The sequence below is a fragment of the Ambystoma mexicanum genome, chromosome 2q, assembly GCF_040938575.1.
Source record: "Ambystoma mexicanum isolate Mex_15411 chromosome 2q, UKY_AmexF1_1, whole genome shotgun sequence".
In the NCBI taxonomy this organism is placed as follows: Eukaryota; Metazoa; Chordata; class Amphibia; order Caudata; family Ambystomatidae; genus Ambystoma; species Ambystoma mexicanum.
Window position 1 is genome coordinate 933,285,889 of NC_090924.1, and position 14,833 is coordinate 933,300,721.

A 14,833-nucleotide genomic window follows, 5' to 3' on the forward strand; every position below is an offset into this window, starting at 1 on the left:
CCACTGTGTCCCAATGTGTGTGCCCCCACTGGTCGCTGTGTCCCACTGTTGTGCACCCACTGGTCTCCGTGTCCCACTGTTGTGCCCCCACTGGTCCCCATGTCCCAATGTGTGCCCCCACTGGTCCCTGTGTCCCAATGTGTGCCCCCACTGGTCCTTGTGTCCCAATGTGTGCCCCCACTGGTCCCCTGTCCCCACTGGTCCCCGTGTCCCAATGTGTGCCCCCACTGGTCCCCGTGTCCCAATGTGTGCCCGAACTGGTCCTTGTGTCCCAGTGTGTGCCCCCACTGATCCCCTGCCCCCAGTGGTCCCCGTGTCCCACTGTTGTGACTCTTGGTCTTACAAATCTTCTCAGGGGATAGAACATGGTAGGCATATCCAACAGTCCTATTGTAGAGGTTAGTTCTACAAAGTTATTGAATAATGGTGTAATAAAACCGATTTCATTTGTTTAGCAGTGTTATATTGAGTTTGAGAGTGGCGCGCAGTGGGAGTGGTGCACTGTGGGAGTGGCGCGTGGTGGGAGCGGGGCGCATTCGTAGTGTTTCGGCCTGGGCACCAAATGGGCTAGAAACTGCCCTGCATGCATGCATACATAAATTACTAGTTAACAAATATTCATAGAGACTGTGCCAAGTAATCTTCATCACCAAAGTTTAATGGTAGTTAAGTGTGTGCCCTTTTGATGACAGTGTTTCAGCATTTGCCTTTTTCAAATCAGGGCATATTTCTTCGTGCAAGTTCACAAAAAAGACATTTGTCTTCTGCTGTCCCTTAATTTTAGTATCAGTTTAATGGGTTAAATCCTGTTATCTCAACACCCTAGATCCTCCCGTTGGACAGCAGAAGACAAATGTCTTTTTTGTGAACTTGCACAAAGAAATAAGCCCTGATTTGAAAAAGGCAAATGCCGAAACACGTGTCATCAAAAGGGCACACAGTTAACTACCATTAAACTTTGGTGATGAAGATTACTTGGCGCTGTCTCTAAGAATATTTGTTAACTTGTCTTCTCAAGCGGTTTTGGCTTTTCACCGCTATATTCTATTGAGACGCAACGAGAAAGTGACCAACAGATGATCTATAATGGTAGACATATATGAAGTAACAAAAAAATCAAGCAACTATAGAGTAGTCGCCAAGCAAACCAGTAACAAAGATAAGAGGCCCTTTCTATTAATGTATACATATATGCAAACATTCGGGGCTATGTGTTTAGGGGTGATACAGGCATCTACCCTTCGGGCCCAGGTACCGGCTCACCCTGCCACCCCAATGCACTGACTCCAGGCCACCCCTTGCACTGGAGCCTGTATCTGTACCCATAAAGACCCCCCACCCATGCCTTTTCTGCACTTATCAGATTCACCCTATTTGACTTACCTAGCACTTTGCCACTTTCCGGCTGCACTACTACTGTTTATTACCTTTATTTATCTATTTATTTATTTTTATTTGACTTATTATTTATTTTGCTCTGTCCTATGTTCCGCACGATCCAATTTCTCCCTCCTTCCATGCACTTTCCACCTTTTCCAATCCCTATGCACGTGCGTGTTCTCAATGTCACTGGGCCTAGTCAGATCGCTGTTTTGTTCTCCCCTGTTCCCCTCCCTTCGCCTTGTCGCGCTCTTAAACACCTGTGTATGAGCGCAATATAAATAAAATATCATATATCATGCCACAAATCAAAGGTGACAAAGCACACAGCACAGAGTGGTGTGGCCCTGGACACAAGGTGTGGATCCAGAAATGTGATAATCGGGACTGTGGCCAGGTCAGAGCACAGGAAACAAGAGCAGACAGGGAAATGGAAGCAGTGGGCAAAATCGAGTTTGCGAGGAGGCCCAAGGTGTACGTTTAACAGAGTGCTAGTGACACGTGTGGATTTAGAGTTGTGTGGGAAAGGTATGCATTTTAAACGGTTGGCCTAAATCACAGAACGTAAAGCGTGGAGCAAAGTGACATTGTACTGCAAAAATACACTTTGCACCGGGCCTAATCCAGAGAGGAGCAAAGTGATTTTGCACTGTAAAAGAACTCTTTCACTGCGCTAACTGGGCCGCATTCACAAAAAAGCACTAAGGGCTTAATCCAGAGAAGCGTTTTATAATGGCAAAACCCCACTGGAAAACGTTCTGTGAATGAAGTCCTAAATCCGCTAGCAGCGCAGATTTAGGGCACGATTTACGAAAATGTTTTAACATGGGAAAGTCCCATCGAAAACAGTTATGTAAATCAGGCCCTGAGTGCTTTTTTGTGAATTAGGCCCATTTAGCGCATTGCAAAGTGTTTTTGCACTTACAGAAGTGTTGATGCAGATGGTAAATAAAAGCTGTGTGGGACATGCCTGCATTCAGAGCTGTCCTGGGGTAGCTGTGCATTCACAGATTAAAGGGTAGGCGTGCAATCACAGCTATGTGAGGCAGGCGAGCATTCAGACCGCTGGTACAGATGTTCATTGCAAGCTGTGTGCATTCAGAACTGGGTGGGTCAGGTGCACGTGTGGCTCTCTAAATGGCAACACTGCAATCGAAAGTGCAAGTGAGGCTGTTGTCTATTCGGAACTCTGGGAACATGCAAACATTCAGGGCAGTGGCTATCAGGTCTGCACTTGTGCTTGTGATGAAAAATGTGAATTCATGGTTGCGTATCAGACGTGCCAGACAGGTGGGCAGTTGGACCTTTGCGTGTGACAACCATGCATTCCTGCGTTCTAATCTGGGCAGGAGTGCATTCTGAGCAATACAAATAACATATGTGTTATAAAAGTAATGACGTACAGGTGTGCATACAGGGATGTGTTTTTTGCCCTGACTTTGGGCTGTGAGAGGGAGGCAGGTACACAGTGGCGTACCAAGCAGGGGGGGGGCCTTGCCCCATCCCCCCCTAGCTCTTTTCAGAGCCAGACCGGGACATTGGCAGTACAATGAGGGTGCTGAGCAGGAGTTTCTGCTCAGCGCCTTCATTGTCCTGGCGACAGGACACCTCCAGTTCGGCACCCTCGTTGCTCGAGCTCTGGGCAGTAGAGCGGCTCTCCCAGGAGCCTGACACGTTGCTCTGTGTCAACAGAGTATTACACTGAGAGCCATTAGGCACTGATGGGATGGAGGGGGTTCCATTAGCTGTGACTTTTGTGCCATAAGAAATTATTTGGGGAGGATCAGAAGTGAGAAGGGTGCATAATGCTGCATGCTTTATGAAATAATGACTATTGCTTTAAAACCCAAGGGGGATTTGTTAAACTCACATTAATCTGCATGATGCTATTGTGACTTTGCATGCGGGATGGGGACAATACAAATACGGCCATAGTCTTATTGCTCAACATATTTCTATGATGGTCTATATACTGTAAAGTTAGTGTATTATGAAACGCTAGTTCATTATGTAATGACATACAAGTCACATACAAAAATTTACAAAATTATAAATCACAATGAGTATTAAATGTCATTAGTAAAAATTTGTAAAACTACAACGTCTACATTGTGCTGTAGCACTTCAAATAAAATATAATAATATCAAAACAGTCGGCTAGGCGTCCGGGACATAAAAGATTTTTCGTCACTGGGGTAGTAACATGTTTGAATCTCTTTCTCCATGCCTGAAGTAAATAGTTCCCCATACAGTGGGTTGCTATTTCACAGTCCCCTGCCAAACAAAGGTGGAGAGCCTCATTGACCCTTCTGACGCAAAACTGTTTAAAACGTGATATCAAATATTTGTTTCTAATATAAGAATACTCTGGACAAAACAAGATAAAATGCACTATGTTTTCAGTTTCATTTGGACAGAAAGGGCAGACGGCTGGATTACTCGGGTTCCAATTGTGCTTTGAACGAGCACGGGGAAGAATACTGATACGCAGCTTCATATCAAGAGCTTGCGTTGATTTCAGCTGCAATCTATCCAGATAACATTCAGAACCATCATATTCTTTTCTGGACATGTAAGAGACTAGGCTAGCTGAACTTACAAGTTTTGCTTGGCTTTCTCTCTCCCACATGCTTTTTTTTATTGCATTTTTAAGTTTCATGGAGTTGCATCAGGCTGGAGCCAATAACTCACCAGCCCTATGGCAATCAACCCTTTTCTGATAGCCGATAGCAGGGTAAGTTAGGTCCTCCTGACTGGGATAAGACATCCCTAACAGCTCTTCTATAACAAACCAGAGAAACACCGGCCTCGTTTAACATATGAAGCCAATGCGTTGCAGGCCCAACTCCCCAAAAAAACAGAGCACTAGGCACGTTTACAGGCAGGCCAGGGCTGTTTTAAGGAATTTCTGTTCCATAACCTGGAGAGTACCTGGATTACAAATACCCCACAGTTCAGTTCCATGGAGGGCAGCCTGCCTGGCCTAACTCTTGTAAATCTGCAAGATAACACTTTCCGGGCCAGCCCCATGGAATCTAGATACAGCCCCACAGTGCCTAGTCAACTTTGATCCAGCCCGTTTCACCTGGTCTTTCCATGCACAATTGGCCGGCAGTCAGACCCCCAAATAGTTGTAGCTCATAACCTGCTCAATAGCCCCACCTCTTAAGCTGATTTTGAGCTGTGGTGTTTTCTTAACCCTATTTCTGCTGAACACCATTGACTAGGTTTTTGAACGTTTGTTGAGAGGCTGCTTTTTTGAGAAAAAACTCTCGAAAATAGCCAATTGCTTCCATAGGCCCTTCGAAGTCAGTGATGGGAGAACTGCGTTGCCAGCAAATAGAAGGGTTATGGTTTGCTATAAAGTATTATTTAAGCACACAAAATGCAAAGCAAAACCTTAATAAATAACATCAGCTAGACCTGGGAAGATGTGTTCCGCTGCTTAAATTGCCCTCACCCCAGTTAACCAAACTGTGTGATCCTGGGCAAATCATGTAATCACACTGTCTGATCTGCAGCTCTGTAAGTGATTCACTGCATAGCTTATGTTAATATATAATGCTATTTTTTTTTAAAGCCTAATGAATATAGAGTTGTTCCATATATAATAATAGTGCAATTTAGGTATTTTGCACCACAAGGTTATTGGCCACTTAGTTTACTTATGGCAACTTATTTATTCTATATAAAGTCACTTCTAAGGTGCCTCCAAGTATGAAAAACTGATGATGCTTCTTGCAATGTCCTTTTCTGTGAAATCCCTTCTCTTGGTGCAATCCATATGCAAATTGGGAGGTGTGCATGTATTTTGCCCCACACAGCCTGGACCAGCCCTAATAGATGCATTTCCTACATCTGTAAAGGTCCTGCAGTTTTATTTGTGTTGTTATGTGTATGTATAACATTAGTAGCATGTGTTAAAATGCCACATGCTACTAATGTTACCAAAAAGTTGATGGAGGGGTACAAATGATACAGTATGGAATCGCACACACTGCAGGGCGCTTCTGATGCACTACCACCTACAAAGTGCCCTGCAAATCATGCAAAACCTTTTTGTAAACAAGGGTGCTGCCCTTCTAGCAGGAGCATACGGCAAACATGTGCCCATGTGTCACCCTGCTCTGGGCCAGTGCAGCAGCCTGGAGCAGTGTGAGACATGGACACCAGACAGTGCTGTGTGCTCTTTCCTCAGCTCCAGTCCTGCGCACATTCACTAGTCTGACTTCATTTCTTTCTGGAGTTAGAGCCCATCGGACTCCAGAAAGAAATTACTTAAATGACCTGACTTCTTTCTGAAGTCGGACTACTAAATGCGCTCAGGGACTTAGGAAAGAAGAAAGTAGCGGTCTAGTTGCAGCAGGCGCACCGCCCTGCACCATATGGTAGGTAGGAATGTCAGTTTAGCATTCATTTTCCAATGTTCATTTGAGGGTAAAGTACCAGGACTTATTTCGTCGCTCACCCCCCACCCCTCCACCTCCCCGGCCCCTTCCTCGCACTCCAATGCTGGATAGTAGCCCCCACCCCCTTGCAATGCTGGATACTGTCCTGCAGGTGCATGCTCAAAGTTGCATGTTTGGCAGGTGCGCGTTCATGCCTGCGTGCTATTCAAGGCTGCGTACGTGGAAGAAGAGTGCATTCAGATCTGTGTACGGGTCAGGTGTACATACATAACTACGCCATGAGATCACGTGTGTTTTGAGAGCGGTGCAAGGTGTCCTTTTCCTGTCACGGACACTGTGTACACCGTGCATGGTGCAGTTTCTACGTGTGAATAGCATATCCGTAATCTCTCTCTAGGGGTTAGCTAGACGAGTTAATAACACCCCCTCAAGACGCGGGCTTCATTCATCCTCTTGGCAGATCTCCCCGGGGCGGCCCACGACGAGCGCCCGCCCCGCTTCACGCAGCGTGCGTGCAGACAGGGCGAGCAGGCCAAGCACCCGATGCTGCCCCAACCAGTGAGCCAGTAATTCCCCCCTCCCACAGGCAGTGACCCACTGTCCGGGCCTAGCCACACAGTGGAAAGACGTGCAGACGGGCGCTTCACACACCGGGTGCAGCACCACAAGGAGCGTCACCCTGTGCATGCGCTTCCTGTCACAGACACGCGTGGGGGAAAAGGAGTGGCGCGAGGAAGGAGGGGTGGGGGGTGCGAGCCCCGTATCGCATTCGCACCGCTGCCTCCACCACACCTAGCAACCACGGTGACAGGACGCAGGAAGCGTAATGGCCGCCTCCGGCGAGGGAAGAGGTAGCATGTGAACTCTCCCCCCGTATAGTATCCACCCCGCCCCCCCCACTCTCCCGGCGTGGCAACCGGGAGCAGCCGCGGCAAAGGAGAGGGGGCGCGCCGTTAGCACCCTCTGAGCTGAGGCGGGAGCCGCCTCGCACGCGTTGTAGGGGAGGGAACTGCAGTCGCACCCGCCCCCAGCCGAAGAGGGAGGGGTGCGACAGAGAGGGGTAGTTAGTAAAGTGGGGGTCTCGGGGGTTCAGCACTCACCGATGTGATTGTCCTCGATGTGCTCAATGAGCTCGGCCAGGGTGGCGAAGTGTTGCCCGCAGCCCCCGAAGCGACAGCTATTGGAGAAGAAGGAGGCGGCGGCGATGCCCGGCATCATGGTGTCTGCATGGGTGGGGGTGGGGAGGGAGATGTCCCGGCCTGGAGGGGGGGGGAGACAGACCGGGAGGAGGGACGGGAGGCTGCCGCGGTGACAGGAGCAGCGGCCGCGGGTGCTGCTCGCAGGGAGGGCGGGGGGAAGGGATGGGAGCCGAGGAGGCAGCAGCTGGAGGAGGTGGGACCAGGGCTAACGCTGCCAGGGCTGGGAGGAACAGCTGGAGCTGCCACCCACCACACAGCCTCTGCAGGAGGAGGAGGCAGGAGCGCTGACAGACAGCGAGGACCTGCCCCCCACCCCTTGTCACTTGGCACCTATAGCACCCCAAAGTGTGCAGTGCACAAACCAGTTCGAGGCCTACCACCGCCAGTGAAGACCACGGGCCCGCCTGAGTGTGTAGGACGGGTATGCCGAGGTGCACACTGCACGAGCAGACCGCTCGACCGCTTTCTCTTCCCTATGCCACCCACAGCCACCTTAAATTAATGTGATCTGATCACTAGTATTTAGCAGTGCATAAATGCACCCAGCCCATTGGATTGCCATGAAGATGGCCATGGCCACTTCTTGCCACCACCACCATCACTTCAGATAATAACGCTAGCTAAAAGAACCAGAACCCACCCTGTCCACACTCCCGGCTATCATCCACTACCTTTGCAATGCAGAGTTTAAAACCTTATAAAGTGGAAGTTTAGGGGTTCACTGACTCACCTTTAAGAGTACTTGAGAGTTACAGCAGGAAGCTAGTATTTAAAAACATTTGCGACCAGAACTGGGGACTCATTCTCCAAAGGAAGGTCACTTGAGCGCTATGCCAGCATGTGCATTTCTGTGGCGCCAACACCCTCAGTGCGAACTGCACAGACCTGCCCTTCACCACGAGCACCACAAACCGTGCACTGCGCAAAACTACCCACCATGTAAGTTAACACCAGTAGTACCAGTGCACACTTCATAGGTCCGGCCACCAAAACACCATCATCAAATTCACTGTACAACTGACAGAGGAGGATTGTTATGTTAGTGATGTTTTATAAAGCGCAACATATACCGAAGGGTGTCTTGGCCCTGTAGAGGAGTAGAAAATAGGACCCAAAACACTGTTAAACTCGATCGGGGATGATAGGAAAGAACATCAATTCTATCATTATTTAGGCCATATTAAAAACAAAAGTTTTAAGCTATTTCCAAAAGGTCAGAAGATTAGATTTTTTACGGAGCAATGGTGAACGGGTGCTTGTTCCAAATTCTGGTCACCTGGACCTCGAAAGAGCAGCCCCCTGCCTTTTTTTCTCGATATCTGGGTACAATAAGCTTTCCATTATTTAACTAATCTTTTAAGATGCGCTTAATACCGGAGACCGCTGACTTGCTTCCAGTTCCACGAGAAACCGTTGCCCCGTAGCTATCCTCCCGGCTTGACTGGATCTTAAAGATCGAGAAGATGTAAGCAGGCTTAGCCTAGAGGATAGGAGGTTGGAATCCGGGTGTTGAAGGCTTTTTAAGACCATGCACATGCTCTTGAATATAATCTGATGTCTTGCAGGGAGCCGGCCGGTGCAGTGAGCATAGTGCTGAAGTGATGTGGTCGTAGATGCTATTATTAAAGACCAGACGAGAGGAAACTAGGGAATTGATTACGAGGTCCTGGTGGCAAGCAGATAGGCAGGAGAGAGTTGGCTTCATTTTCCTGATCAGGAAGAAGCAGGATTTTGTAACAGCCGCTATTTGGTTGTTCAGTGTAAACTTATTGTCAGCTATGGTGTCTAAGCTCTTGACTTCAGATTTAGGCTCTGGGCATTGGCCAGATATATTAAGCCAGCACAGTGGTATCCACCTCTTAGGTTTCTCGTCCCCTCCAAGGATTTCAGTTTTATCTGGATTTATTTTTTAAGGAATTTAGGTCCATCCAGCATTTATTGTCATCTCCCTCCTTGAGGTTAACCAGGATCTGGGTGTTGTCTGTATAATTGAGGAAATCAACACCTGATAGATGTAAAATCTCCACTAAAGGATGGTGATAAAGATTAAAGACATGGCCGAACCCTGTGGGAACCCACGCTTCAGTGGCTTTACACTCTAAACCGACAACCGCCTCCCCCGCTGCATCAGTTGCACTGTTTTGGGGCATAGCCAGAGGCACAACTGTTCACCCGTAACTGCTGTTCAAATAGTTGCAGTGAGACATCTGAAAAATAAATGGATTTAATTTTCCTTACAATCATAGAGACCAGCCTTGCTGCACGCCGCCTCCTTCAATGTTTCGCCAGACTTTTCTGGCTCCACTGGGGACTAAAGGACATATCAACCTTCATACCACACACTCTTAGATTGAATCAACCACCACACAAAAACGATTACATTATTTTATTACATTCAATTATTACACTCTGCAGGGATCGAAATTAAGATTGGGTAAGCAGGAGCTAAAGGCAGCTGTGCTTAGAGCATTAACCAGTGACCAGGAGCTACCACTGGGGAACAAGGAGTTAGTAGCGTTCAGCAAATCTAACTTTCACATAAAATTCAAACCTATAGTTCTGTCCATTATGACTCCCTATGCTTTAAATGCTGTATAGGTGAGTCCTAATGTTTGTTTAGTGATCTTTCCAAACACAGAGTTAAATTCACATAGTTGTGTTTTGTTCTCTATCAGTTGGCCTGTGAAGCCAAAAGTTGCTTCAGGTCACTGTTGGTGTCAAGCTAAACAGGCTCTTCAAGGTTACAAGCAGGAGCTAAATAGCTCCCAGCTCCCCTCAATTTGGAACTCTGCTCTGCATAACAGTACATTTGGTAATTCTAATGATTGTCCGCCATTTATATGCAGTTGTTTTCATGATCCATTTTTTCAAGATAGCGAAGCGTACCACGTGCCACAGTACCTTTTCTTATAAAGATGGATCCACTGTCTTAACCTCTAATAAGCGACAACCAGCGACATGAGCTATAACTGCCGAGCAAGCTCCCTGGTTCATTCATGGGACAACTGTTGGTCTATGTCCTTTATTGCATGTTGTTCTCTACCACCAAATTTCAGAAGTGGGGATTCCACATACTGCAACCACATGGACAAAATAGGACACAAGCCACACATTATTCATATCAGTTAAAGATTGCTGATCACCCCTTCTGTGTGGCCATCACAGGATTTGTTGTGTCATTTTGTGCCTTTACTGCAGGCCAAGAAGACCTTTTGTTATGCTTCATATTGGTTGTTTCAAGATATCCCTCACCAGTGTATCCCACACATTAGGTAATCCTATACAGTTAATAAAAGGGTATTTTTATCTAAAGCAGGCATTAGCTCTGATCGATGGCGCTGGTAAGGGGACTGCCTACACAACTTGGCATTGATGTACCTTTGAAGGGTATTTATTTGACCACCATCTTTCACTTCAGATTGTAGGAAGAAGGTAATAAATAACATATTCTGCAGTGTGATCAGAGGAAGCAGCTAAAATTATTCATCAAAAAAGGATCCAGGAGAGAGGAAGATAAATGCTGAAAAAAAATTAAGCATTGATAAAGCAATTTTGATATGCCTTTTAAACTGGAAGATTAGTGTGCGTTGCAGCTTTACATGTGCAGCTGATGAAATCATATGCAAGTGGAGCATCCTAATAGCAGAGGAATGCCAATCAATGGCAGGCAATGTCTGCTCTGCAGGCTATAGTCACAAAATGAAAGGTCCAGCCTTGCATGTCCACTTGCTGACATCATATACTGAGTGGGCCTCCAATGACTCAGTAAGGTCAGTTAATGACTTATGCACAGTATAGTCATATAGAGATTGGCACAAAAAATCCGTTATTACCGGCATGCCTGTACCAACATGTCTGTGTAACCTCAATCCCAAAAACATTGGCTGATCACGAGTGTGTGAGGACACGCATACCTGCATGCCAGTAAAGGCCTTACCGGCATGCCGGTAACGACCCTCCAACCCCCAGATAGTGGCATCATGAGATGCGTAGATAACTCCTCCGCCATCGGCATCCCCCAGATAGCGGTACCTGTATTAACACAGTGGTATTAACAGGTCCGTCATTACCGGCCTCGGATGTAACGTCATCGCGCTGGAATTTGAAATGCACTGGCGGCCATCTTTAAAAACACAATCCATTGCCATCCTCCACTGACTGGACCTGTTCAGGCTAAACCCCTAACACACCTTGGAGAAGATGTCAAAAGCAACCCAGAAAGGCACAGCCCACTTGCGCAAACCCAAATTCAAGGACGAGGAGCTCAACATGTTAGCAGATATGCTATTGGAGCATGCAGACGTGTTCTTCTGTGCTGACCTGAGGCGTCCAGCACAGCTCAGGAAGAATGAGATCTGGGAGGAAGTAGCAAGGAAAGTGAGTGCGGTTGGCACCACCACACACACACCGTGAGGGACTGCAAAAAGCAGTGCGATGACCTGTGCCTAAGAGTAAGGAATATCCTGTCAGCCAATCACAGCCAGGGGCTGGCAACAGGCGGCGGTGCCCACTCACCCATGAAATTGGCAAGGTGAGAAGAGACTTGCAGCACATTAATAGATGTCAAGTCCATCGAAGGAGTCAGTGGAGCGGAGTTCGGAGTCCCATCATCGGCAGATGAAGGTGAGTGTCCCCACAAACACCTGACAACCAATGATCAAAGTTGACCAACAAATGTGACTGTGATGCGAGCCAATACATGGCCCATCATACACACATACACATATCCCTGTGCAGATGCTGGCCCCACCACTGTCACATCAAAATGCATGCTGCATGCCGCTCCTATACCAAAATACACACCTGATACACAGATGAACTGAATGTGCCACACAGCACGCAAAACACAACACACCCATAGGCCCCACAGCAGACACCATGGTGAACATGTGGAAACCTGAGGGATGGCAATACTCCCCCCCCAAACCTTGCACCACCCAGTCCGCTGCAACAACAAGCATGCAGCGATCCACATGGAACTAGCTGCACAAAGACCAATGCATGCATGATGCAAGCACCACCATCACTGATGCCCAGCCTCTCTCTGTCCCCCACAGGAAGGGATCTAGACAGCGATGAATGCGATGCAAGTGCACATGCCACAACACCTGCCAAAAGGCTCAAGGGCCGGGATGATGGCACCAGGCCATCCACTACGAGGGGAACAAGGATGGTCTAAGTGCCACGCAAGTCAGCCACCAGTGCCCAACCAGCCCCGCAGCCACCTAAACAGGACCAGCAGACACCTGTCCCTGCACCTCTGGAGACACAATCCACACAGGGTGAGGCCACATATGTGGAAACTGAGCATGAGGGCTCACAGTCCGCCGCCACAAGCTCAATACGGGAGACAGCTGCATCGGCACCTCATAGTGGCGATGAGGAAGAGGGCCATGATGACGACACAAATGCAGGAGGCTTCTACACAGAGGATGATGGTCAGACCCCAAGCCCCCAGGTCACCCTACAGGGCACCCCTCACCAGGATACTGTAGGACAGGGCAGACATGGAGAGTGGTTTCCAATAGAGGACAGCCCCGTATTGGCTACAGACACACCATCAAACCTACCATCCACCTCCACCACCGCAATACGGGACCTCGAGGGACGTCTGTCCAGGATGGAGGGCCGGCAGGAGGAGATGCACTGATTTGTCAAACAATACCTCACAGAAGGTGAGGCAACACACCGTACAATGCGTGAGAACACTGCGGCCATCATCAAGGCCATCAACCGGAACTCTTAGCACATCCACGATGGATTCGCTGCTGTGGCCCAGATCCTCACCAGGATTGCCAACACCATGGAGCAGCGCCAAACAGCGGGATCCGAGCCACAACCATCATCATCATCTACCATGCCTGCCAGTTCCACTCAGACCACTCCTGTGCGCAGGTCCCTGCGCAGCATGCAGCGCTCTGAGATGCAACCCCCTCCTCCGAAGGGGGTCCGCAGGGGCACCCTGCACATGATGACTTGCAGTGTATCCGGACACCTGTTGTGCCATTGATGTCTCGGGGTATTGAGGGGTGGGGGGAGGGGTGTGTGGGGGGTGTTGGGGGAGTGTGGAGGGTGTGTGTGGGGGTTGTTGGGGGGGAGGGAGGAGGGTGAAGGGGGGAGGGGTTGTGTGGGGGGTGAAGGGTTCATTGACATTGTAAAAACCATCAGATCAATACACCCGTTGTGTAAAAAAAACTCACGTGAGTGGACATTGCTTCTTCGGTGTGTGTCAATTTATTGCATTACAGTGCACAGTGCCCATATACCCCGACACCCAGTACCCAGAGTCCCACATACTTAGCACCCTTTACATCCCAGTGCATCAGAATGAATGGTCCTTCCTCTTCATCAACTTCACCTGGTGGTGGCTGGTCCATGTCAGGTGGCAGAGGTACATTCCGCCAGATGCACATGTTGTGCAGCATGGCACATACCATGATGATCTTGCTCGCCTTCTCAGGCCCGTAAATGAGGGTGCTACCCGACCTGCTGAGGCAGCAAAACCGTGCCTTCAACAGGACAAAGGTCTGCTCAGTGACCACACGCGTGCGTGCATGAGCACGATTGAAGTCCTCTTCGTGCCTGTTCTGCGGATTCCTGACAGGGGTGAGGAACCACGTCTTCAGGGGATAGCAAGAGCATCACCTGCATGGGAGCAGAAGAAGGTATGTGTAAGGGTAATACTCTATTTCCATTTGTGCTCGGCCTGTACATCGTTCAAGCTCACATGCAGTATTTTGTCGATGGCAGCTATTGACTTCACATCTGCACAACTATCTGCCCTGTACACTACTTGGCAATCCATGGTGCTGGTCTTGGGTGAGTACACGATTTAGGAGCCTTGACATTGGAACCACCAGCCACCCAGATGGAGTGACAAGGTCCATGATGTACACAAATGTGAGGGCTGTGTGGCAGGGGATGAGTCCAAATGCCTGTTGGGCAATGTTTGATGCATTAGGCTGCTGGACTACATGATATTGCTTGTTCATACTATGATGCATATTGTTTATTGTAGACGCCATGCACGTGACCCTGGATGTCTACACACGAGTCACAATGGCATAATGTGAATGTTGGTAGTGTTCGCCAGTGTTGGGAAGAGTACCTTAGATGAAGCAGGGTATCAGCTTGCATGCTGGTACTCATGTGCTGTGTGCAATTCCCACACCAATCACACCCATGTAGGTGTTGCTCACTACTTGATGGGTTCAATTTGAAGCATCCTTGTCGCATGTGTACTACCATTTGTACTCATCTGCACATGTTGCCGTGGTGTTATTCTGTGTTGCTGTCGGGGAGGGGGCAGTGACAGCAGAATTGCCTGAGGTGGAATTGATACTGCGCACTCATGGATGCTTGTGCTGCAAGGTGCTTCAATGCGGTCATGTGTTTTCAGCTTTGTGGACATGTGATGGTGCGTTGTGGTGCTGAGGGCATGGCCAGGTGATGTCCGTGGACATGTTCAAGGGGGTGCGCTGATTGTGGGTGTGACATTTATTCATTGGTGTGCGGCCAGAGTGTGTCAGCCTCCATTGTCTGTTTCATGAATCTTATTTGGTTGATTATGGGCACAGTCTTTGGCAGCATGGACAGTGTCCAGACACCCCATTGAGGGCACTCCCATGGCCCAGAGGGCAGAGTGCTTGCGTATGCATGTACACCCCCCAAACACTCCAATGGCCCAGAGGGCAGACTGCTTGCGTATGCATGTACACCCCCAAACACTCTCCTATGGCCTCGAGGGCAGACTGCTTGATATGCATATACATCCCCCAAACACTCTCCCATGGCCCAGAGGGCAGACTGCTTCCGTATGCATGTACACCCCCCACAAACACCCTC

At 48.6% G+C, this 14,833-nt stretch overlaps 1 protein-coding gene across 1 annotated transcript in view; it reads right to left on the bottom strand.

Annotated features, from left to right (window-relative positions):
* Nucleotides 1-7,241, bottom strand: part of JAZF1 (JAZF zinc finger 1) — a 973,043-nt gene extending 965,802 nt beyond the window's left edge. The window contains exon 1 of the mRNA XM_069648240.1: nt 6,890-7,241. Coding sequence (XP_069504341.1) covers nt 6,890-7,007 — 118 coding nt within the window. The 5' untranslated portion in view covers nt 7,008-7,241. The remainder of the gene's footprint in view (nt 1-6,889) is intronic.
* Nucleotides 7,242-14,833: the final 7,592 nt, after the last annotated feature.